Genomic DNA, 19,085 nt, shown 5'->3' with positions numbered 1-19,085 from the left:
AATCCACTAACTATAGGAACAACAGACCTTAAAATAATGTTACTCCAAACCGTAAAGTGAAGCAAATGTGTAAGAATTGTATATGAAGGAGGGCATCAGACTTCAAAAGTTTGTTTGTTTGTTTGTTTTATCTGCTTTTCCTACACAGAGGAAATGGTGGGCCTCACCGTAATGTAGTTAAGTGATTCCTTTTAGGTGCACGGGTGGGAAGGAAGCAGAAGAGAGAGAATTCTTGTTTATATTTGCAGTCTTCTAATACATGCCCCATATTTGAATATACACTGATTTTAGCTGTATAAATTTTACTGTGAAATTTCACAGTAGGGTGTCACTATATTAAGGTCTTAATGAAATTAGCCTCCACAAAAATAAAACATGTCTCTGCAAACCCCAGAAACTGAACAAATGAAGAGGTACTTGTCTCCTGCTAGCTGCTGCAAGAAATCTTAAGGGAGTTCTGTGAAAGAAATCCCAAATGCTTTTTTTCTTCCCCTTTGTCTTGGGTGTGTCTGCCTCAGGTGTTTACTTACCCTTTTCCCTTACTTATCCTGAGGACAAATCTTCGTGCAGTAAGCAATGCTTAACGCAGGCACACATATACACGGGCATACGTGCGCAGGTCGAATGCAGGTCAGGAGATTTCAGTGTTTTCAGCCAGCAGTTTAAAATTGCTATTTTAAATTCCAGTGAGTGGAATAATAGAGAAGTTATCGTGTCTAGTAACTGCAGTTGGCCTTTGTAAAGAATGGCTTGTTAGGAGGCTTTATGATTTACTGAGGCCACAGCTGGCTGCCAGCAGAGCTACAGGAATGTGTTCTCTTGGGCCTGGTAGCTGGAGATGAAAAGGATCCAAAGCTGGCACAAAAGCAAATAAATGCTTTGACTTTAAATAAAGCGTCATAATTTATAAGAGGCTCTGCATCTCAATCCCAGTGAGGTATATGGATCAGCAGCAGCTCTTTGAGGTTGAGCAGAATTGTCTGCCTGGCTCTACTGCAATTCTGGTATCTGCAGCCTACAGATTTGGAAGCATTTTCATGGTTTGGGCTTGGAATTGTTTCTTTATCCATGCTGTTTCTTTCCCACAAATTCTCTCTCTTCCCTTTCCCATTCCTTAATGTTTCATTAGCTGCTCTACTGTTTGATAAATAATTGTACCACTGTTTGCACCTGGCAGGTCTTTATCGTGATATACAGCACTGGAGGACTAATCACCAGAGACACTTGGTGCTTTATAGGTGCCTTTTGTCATCTGTAATTTGTTTGGCTTTTACTCGCCAAGAGAATTTTTCCTGCAGAAGCAGAGTTCAGAGCTGGGACACAAACTTCTATTGAGATGTCCTAGTACTCCTGTTAGGAAGAAAAAAAAAAAATGTAAGCTCTTTAAGGCTTCCTTTGTGTGTGTGTTGCGATAGATGCACACACGTGCATTGATGCATGCACACATAAATATATACCAGCTTCCCTATTTCTGCAGCTGCTTCTCAACAGTCTGTCTGCTGATGAAAACAGTATTTCTGTGGTCTGGAGTCAGAGATGTGAAGAATAGGAAGGGGGCAGATAATTATTAAAGGAACTCCTGAACATTTGTCAGGGTGAGAAGAAATGTTTTTCCCTTTTTGGTCTTACTTCTCATTTAAACAATTACGATTTGCCCTACACTCCAGTCTTGTTTTGCTTTGCTATTTACTTGCTTTAAGGGTGAAAGAGTTTGGGAGAGAAATAACTAGCTGAAGAGATCCTGTAATTAATATAAACTGTAGGAAGCAAGTGTGACAGATGAGTTGAAAAGCCCTGTGTTCTGTTGCTTATCTCAGGTGACATATGGTCCTAGCATTACAAGCACAGGCAGTGGATTGCATGTGTTTTTTTCCTTCTTTCGTTCTATGAGAAGGCAGGAGAATGTCTGTGTGTTCCACAGTGCCGCAACGTAGGAGCTGAAATAACAGTCCTTGAGAAGGGAGCGAGAAATTCACGGGATTACAGAATAGCATTTCTTTCTTCTAAAATTGTCTATGTGACATCTTTTAGTGTCAGGGTATGTGAATCACAGTTATGATTACTGAAGTAAAAGAGAAAAAGAATCTGCTAGAAACAAAATACTTTATTTCTGAAACAGATTTGGTTTGCCTCAGAACACACAGATGTTAAAGGATTTTCAACTTAGATTTTTAGTATCAGCTGAAATAGAGTAAGACTGCAGTTTTATTCTCAAGCTTCACTGGAACAGTGAGGTGGTTCAGTTATACTGGCCAAAGAAAAGGTAAGGTTTGTATAAAAACAAATCCTTAGTTGTACTCTGGAGGTCAGAAACCTATGGTTAGTTTATAATAACATTAATTGCGCTTTTTCCTGTAAACACATATGTGGTCTGACATTCAAGAGGTGTAACAGCAATTTATCCACAAGTTTTTCTAGTCCTGCCAAAATCTAATCACTTTCATATAAATTTGACAGAAGAAAATTATGTTGGTTTCTGTGGCTTCATAGTTTTCAAAGTCACCAGTCTAAGTAGCTTGTATTTTAGTAGAACTATTCAGTTGTGGATAAACCTACAAGCCACTTGAGACCCAATCTGACATACTCTGTGAGGGTATTACACAGTTTTCATTGCATCTTCTGTTGCTCTTTTAATGAGTATAAAATTTAGCCTTGTATTTGATTAGGACCATTTGGTTTTCTTTCAGCTCTCCATTTGTATTTAGGTATTGCTTGTTGGCTATTTGTTAAGCAGGATGTCCTTAGAAGAAACATACACTGAAAAAAAATGGAATGCCATAATTATTGTTATTACTGATAATGAATATTATTGATTAGATGTTGCCAGTCTTAGAGAGCCAACCTCTCTTTAGCATTTTGGTTATTGCTTTGTCCGGAGGCGTTACCATTTCAGGTCACCCCTAGCAAGAAGTCTTCTAATGTGCTATTTTCTTTTATCATAAAGCTGGAAAAGAATAACGTTACTAGGGAGGCACTAAAAAGGAAAGAAAGCAGAGCTTCTTGTAGCTGACCAGTCAACTGAATATTGACCAACTGTCTTCATGAGAAAGAAATTGATGGCAGTGAATAAGCTAGAGTCTAGTTTTCCAAGAAGCAAAATGATTTTCCCAAATCAATACAGCTCATCAGACTTCAGAACAAAGGCTGCAGGGGATGTGACAGTGATGGAAGTGGCTGTGTGTTCTTCTGTGTATTAAGCACATGGGCTTGTGAGGGAACAGGCCTTACTCAGTTATTTCAATGCTTATTCTTCTGTATGCTCTGGGATAAACCTTCTTACTAATAACGTTTTATTAGGTGGCATGCAAAGGTTGTCTCCTTGCTGGCCTGACTCTGTGGCTTCAAGAGGTACTCACTCTGTAATTGATGCTTATTTTCTGAATACAAATGACAGATCTGCAAGTCCAGGGAATATATGTTTTGCCTGTATCTCATTAAAGGTATAACACAGTTCTTTAAGCTAAGGTGGTGGTTGCAGCCTTAAATACATTGTGCTGATGACTTCATACTTAAGAGGGAAGAAAAGGGCATGCCTTTGAATAAAGCATGTGTCAAATTTAGGTTGACATTACTCAGAACTTACTGGAAGTCGCATGGATGTGAGCAGAGTTTGTTATGCTGTTGAAGAGGCTGCTGTAATTTATGTGGCCAGAGTAACACCAGCCTTCTTTAGCCACCAGCAGGGCAACATGATCTAAAATAACAGTTTTTAGCCTTTCAGCCCTTTTAACCTTTAAGCTTACTATGCTTTCGTAAAGTACTAAATTAACACCACAGCTAAGTGTCTCAGAGGTTTATGACTGCACCAACAGTAATTCATTATGCATCTTTTCCTTAATGCTATCCAATCTTCTCATCTTCATTGCTATACAGTATTTGTTCAGATAAAGTCCAATGTCCAGGATGACTAATTGCAGATCTGTGCTCCAGATGGGTTGATTACAGGATGTGGTTAAAGTGACTTTTCAAACATCCATCCCAGCAGTACAGCACTTAAAAAAAAAAAAAAAAAAGTCTTGCATTTCCAGGCCACCTGACAGTCATTACATTCTCAGACTTGCTGATGTTGATGCCTGTTACATGTGCACCTGCTGTAGATGCAGTTAAGTTCTTCTGCCGTGCTAGACAGTGTGATTAAAGTAGTAAATAAATTGTATGTCTACAGGATCAGTATTCAACATAGAAGACTTGACTTTATACATAGAATGTTTACTGTTAATTTTAGATTACTTTCTTGATGGAAGCAATCAGCAAAATATAAGCCATTTGCATTGCAAGTCTAATATAAACATTGTTCTGTGTTTTTCATGCCTGAATGAATTGCAGGTGTATATGTGGATCTGGAATTTATGACGGTGTGGTGGATATTTTGAGGCAAATGAGCTATGCTGCTCTTACTAAACAAATAGTAATAAAAAAGCTTGAGATAATCCTAAGGTTATAGATTTTCATCCGTCTGCTTTTTGCACTTGAAATACTTCAGTTGGTGTTAGAGCAGCGATGTCAAACAGGTATTTGTGGGATTAAAAAATTTGTTGTGCCAGATGCAGAATAGAATGTGTTTAATCCTTGGTGGTAGTGTGCTCACTGTTGATGGATATATATTGTGGTTTGGCTACCCCATGCATGTCTATATTATTTGTACTCATTAAAGCTGGGACAAAAGTCAAATGGAATTTGGCTTACAAACAAATTTATGGATTCACTGATAATAAAAATAGGAGAAACTGAATTTGTTATAATGTTATGTCAAATGATGATGTAATGCCTTCTCATTATTGAGAGTTTTATCTCAAACTTGAAGACATGGTACACAACAAGAATATTGCTGCAAGAGTGTCATACTAAACTTTAAAAAAGTAATCTTATGATGACTACAAAACACCATGTACTTTGGCAGGTCTTCCTTTGCCATCAGCAAAAGTTGTCTAAAATAAATAGCATAGTAAAGGCAGTAGGCAGAACTGTTAACCGAATGGGAATTTAGGACAAGTCTTCATTTATGTTTAAACAGTAGTTCAGTCGTTTTTGGTAACTGAAAAAAAAATAATAATAAAAAATTCCTAGTTTTGGAAGATCTTCTGGATAATCTTCAGTAAATTAGTTACAGAAGTGTTCAGAAAAGACCTTGGGCAGATTTCACCAGAATTTAGAAGGTAGTTTTGGGTCAGATTCTCTACGAAGAATAGAGGGAACAGCTCCTTTAAAAAAAAAAATGAAGACATACCCATTCACCCTTTCAGATCACTGATCTTTGAGTTGTCTAGGAAAATAATCAGCTTGAACTAAAACAGAATTTTTTAGTGGTTGCTGTGATCTGAACACAAAAGCAGCCTATGCTGTAAACGTTAAGTCAGGCTTTCCAGTCTGATTAATTAATGTCTACTTACATTGGACTTTGAACGTGTTTATTTTCTAAAGCCAGTATTTTCAAAAATTGTGCCCTGCGTTTAAGATATTAACAGGATAGTTTGATTCCTAGCCATATCATCTCATTTTCAGAACTTTGAATACAAAGCATAAAAATCCTTGGTTTATGTTTATTGCAGAAAATGAAGTTACAAAAGCTTTTTTGTTTAGGTGAAAGAATATCTACTAGAGTGTATCTTAGGAGATTTGGGTAGATTCTTACAAGCTTAGCATGGCTGCTAGAGGTGCCATATCAAGATAGTTAACATGCACACTATCCTGGCTTGGTGCTAAATATCTCCTGTAATAGTTATTTTTCTATATTAAAATAGTGCATCTGCATTTGTTAGATTAAATGTAAAAGAATATGGCTATTTTTTTAAACAGCAAAAAAATAATATTGGTTTCTTTGTTTCCAAATTGTTATGACATAATTAATAGTAAATAGCCAATGACATTTCCGTGCTGCTTTTTGGTGTTTGGTCATTGAAAAGAAGGAAAGGTAGGGAAAGGAAAGATGTATCACATTCAAAGAATGCTTCAAAAGTGCTTCTTCCTTTCTGAAAGTAATTTTATTACAAATCACTTTTGTGACATGTGACCGTTCATTCCATAATAAAGTCCGAGTAAAAATTGTCACATATTTATGTAAAATTGTTTTGTGGTCCTCTACGCATGTGTTAGTTTTTGCCAGCTAGCATTGGCTTACTTTTTGCCAGGAGTCTAGCTACCTGAGTTGTGATTACGAATGTGATAAGTGAAGAAAAAAGCTCATAAAGATACATCCAACATGAAAAAAAAATACCAAAATACATAAAGCCTTTTTATTCCTAACAGGCTACTGAGATTCCCCTTGATTTTAAGGGAGGGACATCCATTGACAGTGGTGGACACTAGGTAACATTCTGTGTGACTGTCACCTTACATTAAGGGTTGTGTATGATCCTATCTTGGCTAATAATGGATTTTGGCAGAAAAGGTACTGACTGATAGGGGAATTGATTTGTAAAGCTTCTAAGTAACATGACCCCATTTCCCTATATAAGATTGCATTTAGCAATCCCTGAGCATTATCAGTCAACCAGTTACTGTGCCTACTCCTTGATGATAAAAGAGTAGCATTGGTAGTAACTTTTGAAATTTTCAAAAGATTATTTCTTATTCTTGGCTACTTTAATATAACATATTTCACACTGAGGACTGTGGAGAATACAGCTAATTTCAGGAATACTGCAAGTGAATAGTTGACTAGTTTGTGCATGGAATAATAAATGAATTAAATCAAGAAATTTACACTCCCGTTTTGGGATAAGTTTCTCTCTATTAAATCCAAATCTTTTTAATTGTGCTCTGGTGATTGTTAAAACTGAGTTGATGACATTACTTGGTAGAAGAAACATTTGTATATTACGTACATATATTCACAATAGTTTGATTCTACCTCACAAAAACTGGTCTAGACATTTTGACCAGGTTTCCTAAATTAGAGTCTTAGCCCCGATACCCTTAGATAACACTGCATTACAAACATCTGATTTCTTCTTCCGTTCTTCAGTAGTGCTTATTTTAAGTAGTTAAAGCCTTTGGGGCTTTTTTTTTTTTTTTTTTTTCTCAAGTGAAAATACGTTGCTGTATTCAGATAGTATGAAACCTGTGGGATTGTCAGACTGCCCTTACATTTTCAGTCTTGTTCAGACAATGCTAAGGAAATGAATGTTAAAAGATTATTGCAGAGTAACGTACAGTGTAATGTACCGGGGAGTTTCTCACTACAGGGACTTCTTATGACTTGGTGCAGCCCCAGAGAGGTTTGATCCTGCATGTGATACACTGCTTACCTCATGAGATAGAGCAGTACATGCAGAGCTCACACGTGCTCAGATAAGAGAATGGCCAGTGTGTCTATGAATTCCTGCTCTGTATGCTCAGATGCATTATTTGGAGGTGAACAAAAGACTGCTGTGGTACAATTTGTCTACTGCCTCTGAGACCTGGAAGGAAGTGCCAGCAGAGGCTCTTGTTTTGTGCTCGAGTTCTGTGCTAGGACAAGAATTTTGGATCAAAGAAACCTGTAACAGTACACCCTGACTGGTGCAGCAAGAATAATACTTTCTCTTTGGTAACGCCTCTAGCATACAGAGTAGACTACTTACCTGCCTCATATCCGTTTTCATTTCCCCGTGCTTTAGTCTAATAAGCCTGCCAGTTGCATGTTGCCTTAGGGGTCAGTTCTACCTCCCACGTTACTTCTATTCTTTTGACCCATTTCTGTGATAATTTTAGAAGATTAAATGAGCTACTTTTACTGCCTGTTATGTAGAATCTTACCTGTGGTTGAGTTATGTGCTGTTCATTAGGGAAAGGAAATGTATTCCTTACCATGGTTACTCTAACACGGCGTGGGGATCAATCTTCCCTCCTATTTACATACTGGGACCTTCACTAAGACTAACAAAATTAATGAGATGCTAAATGTAACTGACTGTAAGGGAGGAACTTGCTTATGTTTGCTTTGAAATATTGACTTGCTTACACTTGAAGGTCATTTGAATGTCTTCTAAGAATTACTGAGATGTTTATTGATTTCAGGGTTTTATTGTTACGCCTGCTCCACGTCTTATTTTTTTGCCTTCTGTTCTAATAACAGGTAGCAGACTATGTGTTTTCTAATGGGTAACAGCTCTTTCATAAATTCATTTACAAATATAGCACACATACAGAGAGAGGCAAGAATTCAGATACTGAGGGAGGCGGAGACTTATTTAGGGGTATACCTTTATTTTGTTTGAAGTGCCCATTGCATTTTAACAACAGGAAGCAGGTGAGCTAGCTGGGGAAAAAGGAAAGTGTGCTGAGGGAGAGAGGCATGGTGGCGCTACCAGGTGGGGTGCTGAGGGTGCCGTTTTGGGAGCTGTGTTGCCCCTGGCAAGTGCTACATACACAGACCTTCCCTCGTGGCATGCGCCCGGGTCTGCCAGCACAGCACCAGGCTGCGGAACGAGGCCAGGCCGCAGCGCTCCTCATTGGGACCGGGCACCGCTCGCGGCCTCCTTACCGGTGTGGTTCCTAATTGTGCAGAATTAGGGATCACACCTGTAAGACCAAGCAGGCAGGCAGGCTCAGGCCGCCTGGCACAGGGCCATTGTTATATCCTCTATGGAAAAGCTAGAGCCAGAATAAGGGCAGCGCAAAGGGAAAACGAGTCACGAGGCTGCGAGTCAGCCTCAGTGCCTCTTACGGGTCGGAAAGGCTGCACTGTGCCACTCGACTGGGTAGAATAGTGCCTGCTGTTCCACTTCAGTGTTACCTTCTGACGAGAAGAGATAGCTGTTACCTGATGCTTGTCGGTGGTGGTGGCCAGTGGAGTAAGGTGGTCGTTATATTGGCTGCTCTGTACACAGGGCCATAAATCATCTGTGTGAACAAGTGTCTGAGGGGAGCCTGAAAACGTTTAAATGACATCCCCTTCCACCAAAATTCAAAGTCAGCTTTAGGTGGGCAGGTGTATTTGCATTTAAAAGAAGCCATAAGTGGCGAAGCAATTAAATGACAGTATATTTTTTAAAAGGAGTCTTCTTCCTACATATCTGTACTGTGATTCTTCTTAGCTGTACTGCATGATTGAGATTTCATGTCTAGTCCCATGCTTTGCACAGAGGAGAGGCAAGGCAAATAATAAACATCTCTGTCTGATGAACAAAACTTATAATGCATCTGTGTGTGTGTTTGTGTGTTTGGATATATGCAATTTCAAATAAATAGAAGCATCATTATCATATTGTTCAAAGCAAAGCAGATTCTTCTCAGTCGCCTACTGATTTGAACACTGTAACTGGTGCTCAGTTTATGCTGGCTGGCTGCCAAACGAAAGCAATTATGTGCAATAATAGCAAAATTAAGAGGTGAGTGTTGCCGTTTTACAACAGGACATGGCAAAAACCATTTCCTTCTGTCGGCTGTATCTTGATTGAACACACTGATAGGTGCACATGCACACACACACGTATGCACACACATTTACACACACATTCTCGTTCTTTTTCGTTTGTTCTCTTTCCTGTGGTTTTAACTTGAGGTCACTGAAACCAGAAAAGAGGAAGAGTATAGACCACAGCGTTTGAAAGCGAATGAGAATAAAGCTCTTGCTTTGTGGGAAAGAAAAAAAGTGAGGAAAAAAAAAAAGAAAAGAAGAAAAGGAAAAACCTCTCTCAGTTATTGTTCTGACTGTGATAATACTTTGTTTTTCTCCCACTGGCAGGTGTCCTGGTGGTAAACGTTACATGGAGGAACAAGACTTACGTGGGAACGCTGCTGGACTGCACAAAGCATGACTGGGCCCCTCCCAGGTAGGCAATCATTCTGAGTGAGTCTGTTTTTTCTCTGCTGTGTTTTCACCCTTGGTCTCTGCCCAGAGACTATATATGGACATTAATAAAAAAAATGGATATAATTGAAAACATACAGCCATGAAATGAGTAATTCTCTTTTCCACGCTGAAAAGTGGGGACATGTGGGTGGGCATTTTTATTTCCTTTTGTTTTGTGTTTTTGAGTGTGAGGGGAAATACATAGGATTCAGACAAAGGGTGGATCAATTTAAAAATACATTTCTGTAGATTTCAAAAAGCTTTCTTTTCAACTAATTAGTTGGTCTTGTTTTTACAATTTTTGTCCTTTTTTATCACATTCCCTTTGAGACTGTAACATTCTCATTTGAAAGGACATCCTTCCTTTAATGCAAGTAAAGGTTTTGTTATGGGAAATGGTGTTGTTTTGGTATCTGTTCAGTTCACAGCTCCTGCTGATGACATCTGCTCTTGTTTATATATAGGTTCTGTGAATCTCCAACAAGTGACCTGGAAATGCGAGGAGGACGGGGCAGGGGGAAGAGGGCAAGGTCTGCTGCAGCTGCAGCTGTACCTGGAAATGATACGAGTTTTACCGAGTCTAGAGGACTTCAGAATAAGAATCGAGGTGGTGCTAATGGGAAGGGAAGGAGGGGCAGCCTTAACTCAAGTGGGCGCAGGACACCCCCAAATTGCGCTGTGGATGAAGTCAAAGCCAGCCCGTCATCCACAAACAAGAGAAAAAGTAAGCCTCCAATGGAGCTAGACTTGAACTCCAGTTCGGAGGACAATAAGTGTGGAAAACGTGTTCGTACTAACTCTAGAAGCACTCCCACCACCCCACAGGGGAAACCAGAGACTACTTTTTTGGACCAAGGCTGCTCTTCTCCAGTGCTGATTGACTGTCCTCACCCCAACTGCAACAAAAAGTACAAGCACATTAATGGACTACGATACCACCAGGCTCATGCACATTTAGACCCAGAAAACAAACTGGAGTTTGAGCCTGACAGTGAAGACAAAATTTCAGACTGTGAAGAAGCTTTGAGTAATGTGGCACTTGAATGCAGTGAGCCAAGCACAAATTTGCCAGGCTTTGATCCGCTAAAAGCACCGACATCTCCTTCCTCTATCACTACCCCAGGGACCCCCAAGGGAAAAAGGGAACTGACCAGCAATGGCCCCAGTTCAGTTATCAGTTCCAAAACTGGCAAGAATTCTGGCAAAAAGAAGGGTCTGAACAGTGAATTGAACAGCCTTCCAGTAATTTCTAATATGGCAGCCGCACTGGATAATTGCTCTGTAGCAGATGGCAATTTGCAAACTGAAATGCCAAAACTGGAGGCTGAAGGGCTAATAGACAAGAAGAGTATGGGTGATAAAGGCAAGAAAGCTAATAATTGCAAAGTGGATAAAAACCTATCCAAACTGAAAACAGCCAGGCCCATTGCCCCAGCGCCAGCACCGACTCCTCCCCAATTAATAGCTATACCTACTACAGCCTTTACAACCAGCACTACAGGGACAATACCGGGACTGCCCTCTCTAACAACTACTGTTGTTCAGGCTACACCAAAGAGCCCTCCGCTAAAACCTATTCAACCAAAGCCCACAATTATGGGAGAGCCAAGCACTGTAAACCCAGCTCTCACATCACTCAAAGACAAAAAGAAAAAGGAGAAGCGAAAGCTAAAGGACAAAGAAAGCAAAGAGACTGGAAGCCCTAAGATGGATTCTAAGCTGGGAAAGCTAGAGGATTCAAAAGGGTCTGGGAAAGATTTATCTGGACATTTTTTAAAGGACCATCTCAACAAGAATGAAGTGTTAGCTAATGGACTTTCTGAGTCTCAAGAGAGCAGGATGGCGAGTATTAAGGCTGAAGCTGATAAGGTTTACACATTCACAGACAATGCTCCCAGCCCTTCTATAGGGAGTGCCTCCAGGATGGAATGCAGCACTTTGGTGAATGGACAATCTTCGATGGCGCCACTGCATGTGTTGACACAAAATGGTGCAGATAGCGCTGCCGCTAAAACCAACAGCCCTGCTTACTCGGATATCTCTGATGCAGCTGATGATGGTGGCTCCGACAGCCGGTCAGAGGGCATGAGGTCAAAGGCCAGCTCTCCTTCGGATATTATTTCTAATAAGGACAGTGTTGTGAAAGGACATTCTTCAACCACAGCACAATCGGCTCAAGCGAAAGAGTCCCATTCTCCCTATTACCATGGCTACGATCCTTATTATTCTCCAAGTTACATGCACTCTGGACAGGTCAGCACCCCAGCAGCTGGGAACAGCAGCACCCCACAGGGACTGAAGATCAAAAAGGAGGCTGAGGAAGAGGCTGAAAAGAAAGAGAAGGCAGAACTGTCAGATGCCAAGAAAAGTGAAAGCAGTTCCTCTAATTTGCAGCCACAACATCAGTCAGTAATAACGCAAAGACACCCTGCACTTGCTCAGTCACTTTATTATGGACAGTATGCCTATGGGCTCTATATGGACCAAAAGTCCTTAATGGCCTCTAATCCTGCTTACAGACAGCAGTATGAAAAATACTATGAGGACCAGCGACTAGCAGAACAGAAAATGGCACAAACTGGGAGGGACTGTGAAAGGAAGAATGAACCCCCCTTGAAGGAAATTGGAAAGGACGATAACAAGCAGAAAAATATTCCATCTGCTACTATTTCAAAGGCCCCTTCAACTCCAGAGTCGAGCAAAAATAACACTAAAATAGGGTCTTCAGTCCCTAACAAATCTGAGGAGACGAGCAAATCACAGATCCTTTCCAATCACCAGCAGCAGCTTCAATCTGATAGTTTCAAAGCCAAACAAATGGAAAACCATCAGCTCATAAAGGAGGCTGTGGAGATGAAATCTGTTATGGACTCCATGAAGCAAACAGGAGTGGATCCAACCACGAGATTTAAACAGGTGAGATCACAGGAAATGGAACAAGAGTGTCTTGGTTTATCCTTAAATCACGTGAGATTTTGTATCTGATTCTGCTATGTTCTTCTACCTTTGCAGTCAAACAAGCTTTGCCATCCTATTTGTCTTGATGGTTAGTAATGTAGTCTGTGAATAGACCAATAGACATTTCAGTTGAGCTGTTTGAAAAGAAAAAAAATCTAGCAAGGTGATGACAGAACCCAGGCTTAAGACCTGAATAGACTATTTTAAATCACATGCATGAATAAAATAGAATTAGATTTCTCTTTTAGATGTAAATACTAAGCAATTTGCTTAGTTCAGAAATGAGAAATTTCAAGCAACATAAGCAGCTTTCATTGTGAGAGGACTTAAAGTAGTTTTGAAACATGGTTTGAAGTGTTTCTTTTTTTTTTTTTGTTAAATGACAGTTGGCATTTACAAAGATGGGTGAACTGGTTCTTTGAAGAGTTGGCTTGAAGCTCAGCTCTTTATCTTAACCCAAGGTGACCTTTTTGAAACAGTTAAGTTCCCCTTCTGTCCTCAACCAACCTCCAGCCCCTACAGACCTACACAATGGATGAAATCATCTCTCCATTGAAGTCAGTGATAGTTTTGCCATTGACTTCAGTGGAACCAGAATTTCATCCAGTGGCTCATGCTGACCTTCCTAGATGTCGGATTTCCTTCATTCCAGGCAATGTTACTGCCTCTGTGCTCTGAACTGGAGCCTCAATGCTTAATGCTTTCATGTTCTGGTGTGCGGTACATCCCAGACTTCACCCTAACAGTCTGCCTTTGAAGATGCAGTGGGGTCAGGTGAATGGGAGTTAGGAAGCTCTAAAGGAAATGGGATGGTACAGGCCTGAGCAGGAGAAGATTTCTGCTGATTCAAATGATTTTTTGAACCAGACAATCCAAGTGTCTAGTTCTTATGTTTCCATTGCATGTGCCATGAGTGTGTATCTGTTGGAGATGGTGTTTGCAATTAGCTCTTGCATATCTTGCATTTAAAAAAAAAAAAAAACACACAACAAAGTCTTCCTGTTATTGTTCAATACTGATTTGATGTAGTCTGGTAAAGAACTCATCTATTTAATTCTGTAACATGTTTATGAACTGCTCTGTGTAATGTATTAAGCAAAAATGTATTTGTGATATCCTGTACGTGTTCCCTAAACCTTGTGGTCTTGATGCTGTAAATACTTAACGTGCGTAGTTTTACAAACTTAAAAATGTACTGTCAGATGAGGAAGTCTGCCTAAATGTCTGACTTCCACTGATTTGTGAATGTTTGTAATGTCAGAGACAGCACAAGCATCTTTCCAGCTAGATACATTTTTCAGGTTAATTGTTCCAGGTAATCTAAGAGCTCTGGCATATCATTAGGCAGCTTTAATTTTGTGGTTCACAGATATTTTTTGCTCTCTAGTGGGAAAATATCTCTGTGGGCTTTAATTAAAATGTTTTATGAACAGTGTGGTCTCAGAACTTCGAAACAGTGCATATGTATTTCATGATTAAACTAGTTAAAGGCTTGAAGAAGGATAGAAGATGAAGCAATTGAATTAAATTTTGATAATAGCCTTTTGCTCTTTCATGGGAATGTTGGTTTGACTTTGAGCTCAAGGCACTCTGTAGCAAGCAAACCTCTCCTCTATGTAATACAGTTATGTTATTAAAACAGCTATTAAAAGTACATTAACAGAAATATGGGAATATCAATAATAATTATATTTCAGTATATAAGTTCAGAAAAAAAAATGTTTTCTCCTCCATATTAGGATCCAGATTCACGAACATGGCATCATTATGTCTATCAGCCCAAATACCTTGATCACCAAAAATCAGAAGAACTTGATCGTGAGAAAAAGTTAAAAGAAGACAGCCCTAGAAAAACACCTAACAAGGAAAGTTCCCTGCCTAACCTTCCTGTCTCGTTAGCAAGCATTAAAGAGGAGCCTAAAGAGGTCAAGCGTTCTGATTCTCAATCAGTGGATGAGAGCAAGATAAAAAACGATGATCGAAAGACTCCTGTAAATTGGAAGGACTCTCGGGGTGCTAGAGTAGCAGTTTCCTCACCAATGAGTCAGCATCAGTCATATATCCAGTACTTGCATGCTTATCCTTATCCACAGATGTACGATCCCAACCATCCAGCCTATCGTGCAGTCTCTCCTGTCCTAATGCACAGCTATCCTGGTATGTATTCTGAAATTTGCCTTGTACACTAGTTAAGATTTACACGCTCAAAGTGCAATAAAGCTTGCATTTTACTATTTCTATTAGTAGCTTGAGTAAATTAGAAGCTTTGTGGGTGACATTTGTATTGCTTCTGCTTCCACTAGGTAAAGTTCTGTAGATGAAACTGATTTAATACAAGATGTTCCTTTTATGAACTGTCACCATTTCCAGCCAGAGTTTCCCCAACCCTTGACAGTCTGCTATTGCTGTTAGGCTGACAGATAGTTTATTGCCTATAAAAATATTCTAAGCACTTACTGTCAGAACCATTATAGTTACTATTCCTTTCACTTAAAGAGGACCCATAAATGTCTGAAATGGCTATCAGCTCAACCCTCTTTATAGCCTCCATTCATCAGTGTAAAGTAGGTTAAAAAAAAAAGAAGCAAAGATACCATTTGATAGTCACATGATTCATTTTTGATGTTACCCCCTGTCCTGGTATCCCCTCCTCCTATCTCAATATATCCAAAATACGAAAACAGTAACTTGATGTGGTATTTACTGTTTACCTGCAGGGGCCTATCTCTCTCCAGGATTTCATTACCCAGTTTACGGGAAGATGTCAGGGAGAGAAGAGGCGGAGAAAGTCAATACCAGCCCGAGCATCAACGCAAAATCAACCACTGAGTCCAAAGCACTGGATTTGCTCCAGCAGCATGCCAACCAGTATCGCAGCAAGTCCCCTGTTGTAAGGCTTCATCTGTTGTTACCAAGGAGCAGTACTTTTGGGGAGGGGTAAAGAACATAATTTTAAGAAGCACACAGTCAGACATCAGGGTTTGAATGTATGATGATTCTTTAGAGTATTGCTTAAAATAAAACCAATTTAAAGTCACAATGCTTCTGTGGCAAATTGGAAGTGACATATAACAGGGTTCTGTGCTCAGGGTCTTTCTGGCTTAAATGAATGGACTCGTATAGAAACCAAGATTCAGAGGTACCTCCTGGTGCACACTTTATTGCAGTTAATAATTACAGTTAATAATTAATATTGCAGTTAATAATTATTTAATAATAATTATAATATTATAATAATATAATGAAATGAAAAGCTGGGCTGTGGGATCTCATAATATCAACTTGCTGTATTTACCATGAAGCCGTATCTTCCAAATAGCTCATTACAAGCTCCTGTTTCTGAAGATTTCCATGTTAGCACAAACACTGCTATGTCACTTTCAGAGAAATTGGTGCTGTTTTTAACTGTGAGCAAGTCACTGACTAATTCTATTTTTGAAAGGGCTTTCTAGCTATTCAGGCAGGCTTGATCCCCTGGGTGCTTTAAAGAGTGCTGAGGATTCATTTACATCAGCTCTCTGCAGCTTAAATAGGTTGTTCAGGCACTGTCAAGTCAGCCAGGCATAAGGGTGCCCAAAACTAGAGGTCAGCATAGTGGAAGTCTTCATGCTGCAGTGTGTTGCTTCAAAATTTCTGCTCATGGAAAATCTTCCATTAGTCAGAGACACAAGCTTTAGATTAGAATCAAATGCAAATAATCTGTTATATAAACTTCTTCATCAGAAAAAAAAAAAGCTTCATCATTTGAATGTCATTGTCACATAATATTGGCGAGTGTGTTTTTGTTGAGATTTTCTTCTTGTTAAAGAAAAAATTTTATATCCGTTTGCTTTCACCTTTTATTGCCAGCCCGTGGAAAAATCAGCAGCTGAGCGTGAACGGGAAGCAGAAAGGGAAAGAGACCGTCATTCTCCTTTTAGCCAGCGACACCTCCATACACACCATCACACACATGTTGGAATGGGTTACCCACTTATACCTGGACAGTATGACCCATTTCAAGGTGAGCAGAAGGTTTCCAGTGATGGCATTAGCTCGCCATGTAAAGTTGTTACCTTGACATTGCAAGTCATACCTACATGAAGCATTTTGAATCCCCTTATTAAATCAGAAATGCTTTACCTTTAGGAAGAAGGTTTTGAAACTCACAGTGAGGACTAACAGCAAGTAGATAACTTCATTCAGAAATACTAGGTTTTGTTAGCAAAGCTGGGTTTTAGAACATTATTGAAGATGTACCAGTTAGGCTGTCATTCACATGAATGTTTTGATTCCTACTGCAAACTGACATTAACTGGTTGAAAGGCAGTGAAAAACAAACCAAACAACCTTCTTTTTTGTATAATTAGAGTTGTGTAAGCAATGGAAGAAATATAGCAAAGACAAAAGCGTTTTATAATGAGCATATTTTATGTACAAGGCATTGGAGTCACAAGGGTTTGTGCTTGTTATAGTTTGAGTGTATAAAAGAGAACTCTTTGTATTTTGGCAAATGCAGTGCACAAAGTTGCAGTCAGGGAAAAGCAGCACAGTAAGACACGATTCATTCTCCCTAGGTTTTGTACCAGTCTTTCACTGTTTTTCGCTAAGCCTGGATTCTAGCTAAATTAAAAGGAGGTTTCCTCCCATGCAGCAAAGTACGTGCTATCACAATGGCTGGCTAAAATGACATTAATTCATTATGTTCACTTGGTGCCTCAGCAGCTATTTGTCCTGTGTAAAAGTCTTGAAATTTCTCAGTTTGATTCAGTGATTCCATATGCCTATGGGATGCATTATGCTTGTTCAGTAGGAAAACTGTAAAAATGATTAAGTTATTATGAAAGTATTGTATTCTGAGCAGCTGGCATGTCGTTTCTGTAATTCACTGTGACTTTTGATTCTTGTTGTTTCCTGGTACCTATTACTTCTGCTGAGCTTCCTATTCAGGAATTCATACAAACCATTTAGCAGCATGCAGTGCAGTACTTGGAAAGGAATACAATCAGTAGGAATGCTGTATTTTCTTGTAAAATATCTATCAAGGACAATTCGGTATAGTATAAGAAGGCATGTTGATCATACTGGGTAGATTTCCTTAAAACTGTTGCCCAAAACATTTGCCATTTGTGTAGTGTTAAAAACACACACACACACACTTTTTGAATGGTGTTTTTTTGTTTGTTTGTTTATCTGTTTGCCTTGGAGATGCTTTCTACCATTTCTCACAAAAATGCATTAAATCCAGAAGTACATCAACATTCCTTCTTTCTTATTCCCTCAGGACTGACCTCTGCTGCCCTTGTTGCCACTCAGCAGGTGGCTGCGCAGGCATCTGCAACTGGTATGTTTCCTGCACAAAGAAGGTAAATAGCCAGTAGATCTTAAGTTACTTTTTTTTAACATAGAGAGGAGAAAGCAAATAATAAATTTTACAACCTCTGATGGTCTAAAGTTCCTTGTGTGACATAGTTTTTAAGGAGGAGGAGGGACTTGGCTGAGGCTTTGGGATAATCATAGTTTTATTCTGTTCAAGGTGACATTTTGTCATGCTGCGTCTTTTAACTGTAATATAGATCATGAACAGGGAGCAAGCAGTCTGCCTTCTGAGATTTTCTATAGACTATAAGTGTTGGTATTATTAAGGTCAAGTAAGTGATTGTGAAACTATAAGTTGTTTTTTTGTTTGTTTGTTGTATTTTTTTTAAGGGGTTTAAATTTAGTATTCAATCAGATCCATTGTAGTAGATCCAGGAAAACTTAAGAGTTTATCTAATCTGCAAGTCTGCCTGGTTTGCTGATTTTACTTTCAGAGAGGTTTGCCTGGGAATCCATTAGAGGTTACATCATTTTAAAGTTACATACCAGTACTGTACTCTTGCCTCTCAGGTATTTACTAGGTTTTCAGTAGAAGTTACTCTCCAGCTGTTACCCTTATCCTTCAAGAGGAAAGAGACTCTTGTGTATAATAATGATCCCACTTCAACTGAAAATCCCAAAGCACCCTTAACAGTAGGGTCTTTCTCATCACTGCCATGTTAATTCTCGGAGTTTGACGTATTAGGTAGTACTATAAAGTTCTGTGGTTATGGATGTCTTTCTGAAAGCTGACTCTGAAAACAAGTGGCCATGTAAGGCTCTCACCTGGAATTATTTGAATGAGAAGGGTTTCTACTTCTGAGAGAGCTGGTGTATGCTAGGGTTTCAGAGCCCAGGAGATCGATCTCGGCACATGTTACTCGCGAGTATGTTGTTCCTGGCAGGGGAGGGAAGAGGACGTGGCTTAGATGTCTTTCCTGCTTGGGTTTGAGAGCACTGTGCAGGTTTCATTTCACAGCGTTTGTCCGAGGTGCAGAAAACATTAGGAAAAGAG

At 39.4% G+C, this 19,085-nt stretch overlaps 1 protein-coding gene across 8 annotated transcripts in view; it reads left to right on the top strand.

The window, feature by feature from the left end:
* ZNF608 (zinc finger protein 608) overlaps window positions 1-19,085 on the top strand; it is a gene marked incomplete at its 3' end in the record, with an annotated part of 110,733 nt that overhangs the window by 65,876 nt on the left and 25,772 nt on the right. For 5 of the 8 annotated variants that reach the window (XM_083818738.1, XM_083818735.1, XM_083818737.1 and 2 more), the window contains exons 4-9: window positions 9,668-9,755; window positions 10,240-12,691; window positions 14,473-14,890; window positions 15,451-15,623; window positions 16,583-16,736; window positions 17,997-18,056. In XM_083818738.1, coding sequence (XP_083674864.1) covers window positions 9,668-9,755; window positions 10,240-12,691; window positions 14,473-14,890; window positions 15,451-15,623; window positions 16,583-16,736; window positions 17,997-18,056 — 3,345 coding nt within the window. Of the gene's footprint in view, window positions 1-9,667; window positions 9,756-10,239; window positions 12,692-14,472; window positions 14,891-15,450; window positions 15,624-16,582; window positions 16,737-17,996; window positions 18,083-19,085 lie in introns of those variants that run through there. The other 3 variants (XM_083818739.1, XM_083818740.1, XM_083818741.1) reach the window with 2 other exon arrangements.

The sequence above is a fragment of the Anser anser genome, assembly GCF_964211835.1.
Source record: "Anser anser genome assembly, chromosome: Z".
In the NCBI taxonomy this organism is placed as follows: Eukaryota; Metazoa; Chordata; class Aves; order Anseriformes; family Anatidae; genus Anser; species Anser anser.
The sequence above is the reverse complement of the archived record's forward strand: the minus strand, read 5'-3'. Positions and strand labels throughout refer to the sequence as shown.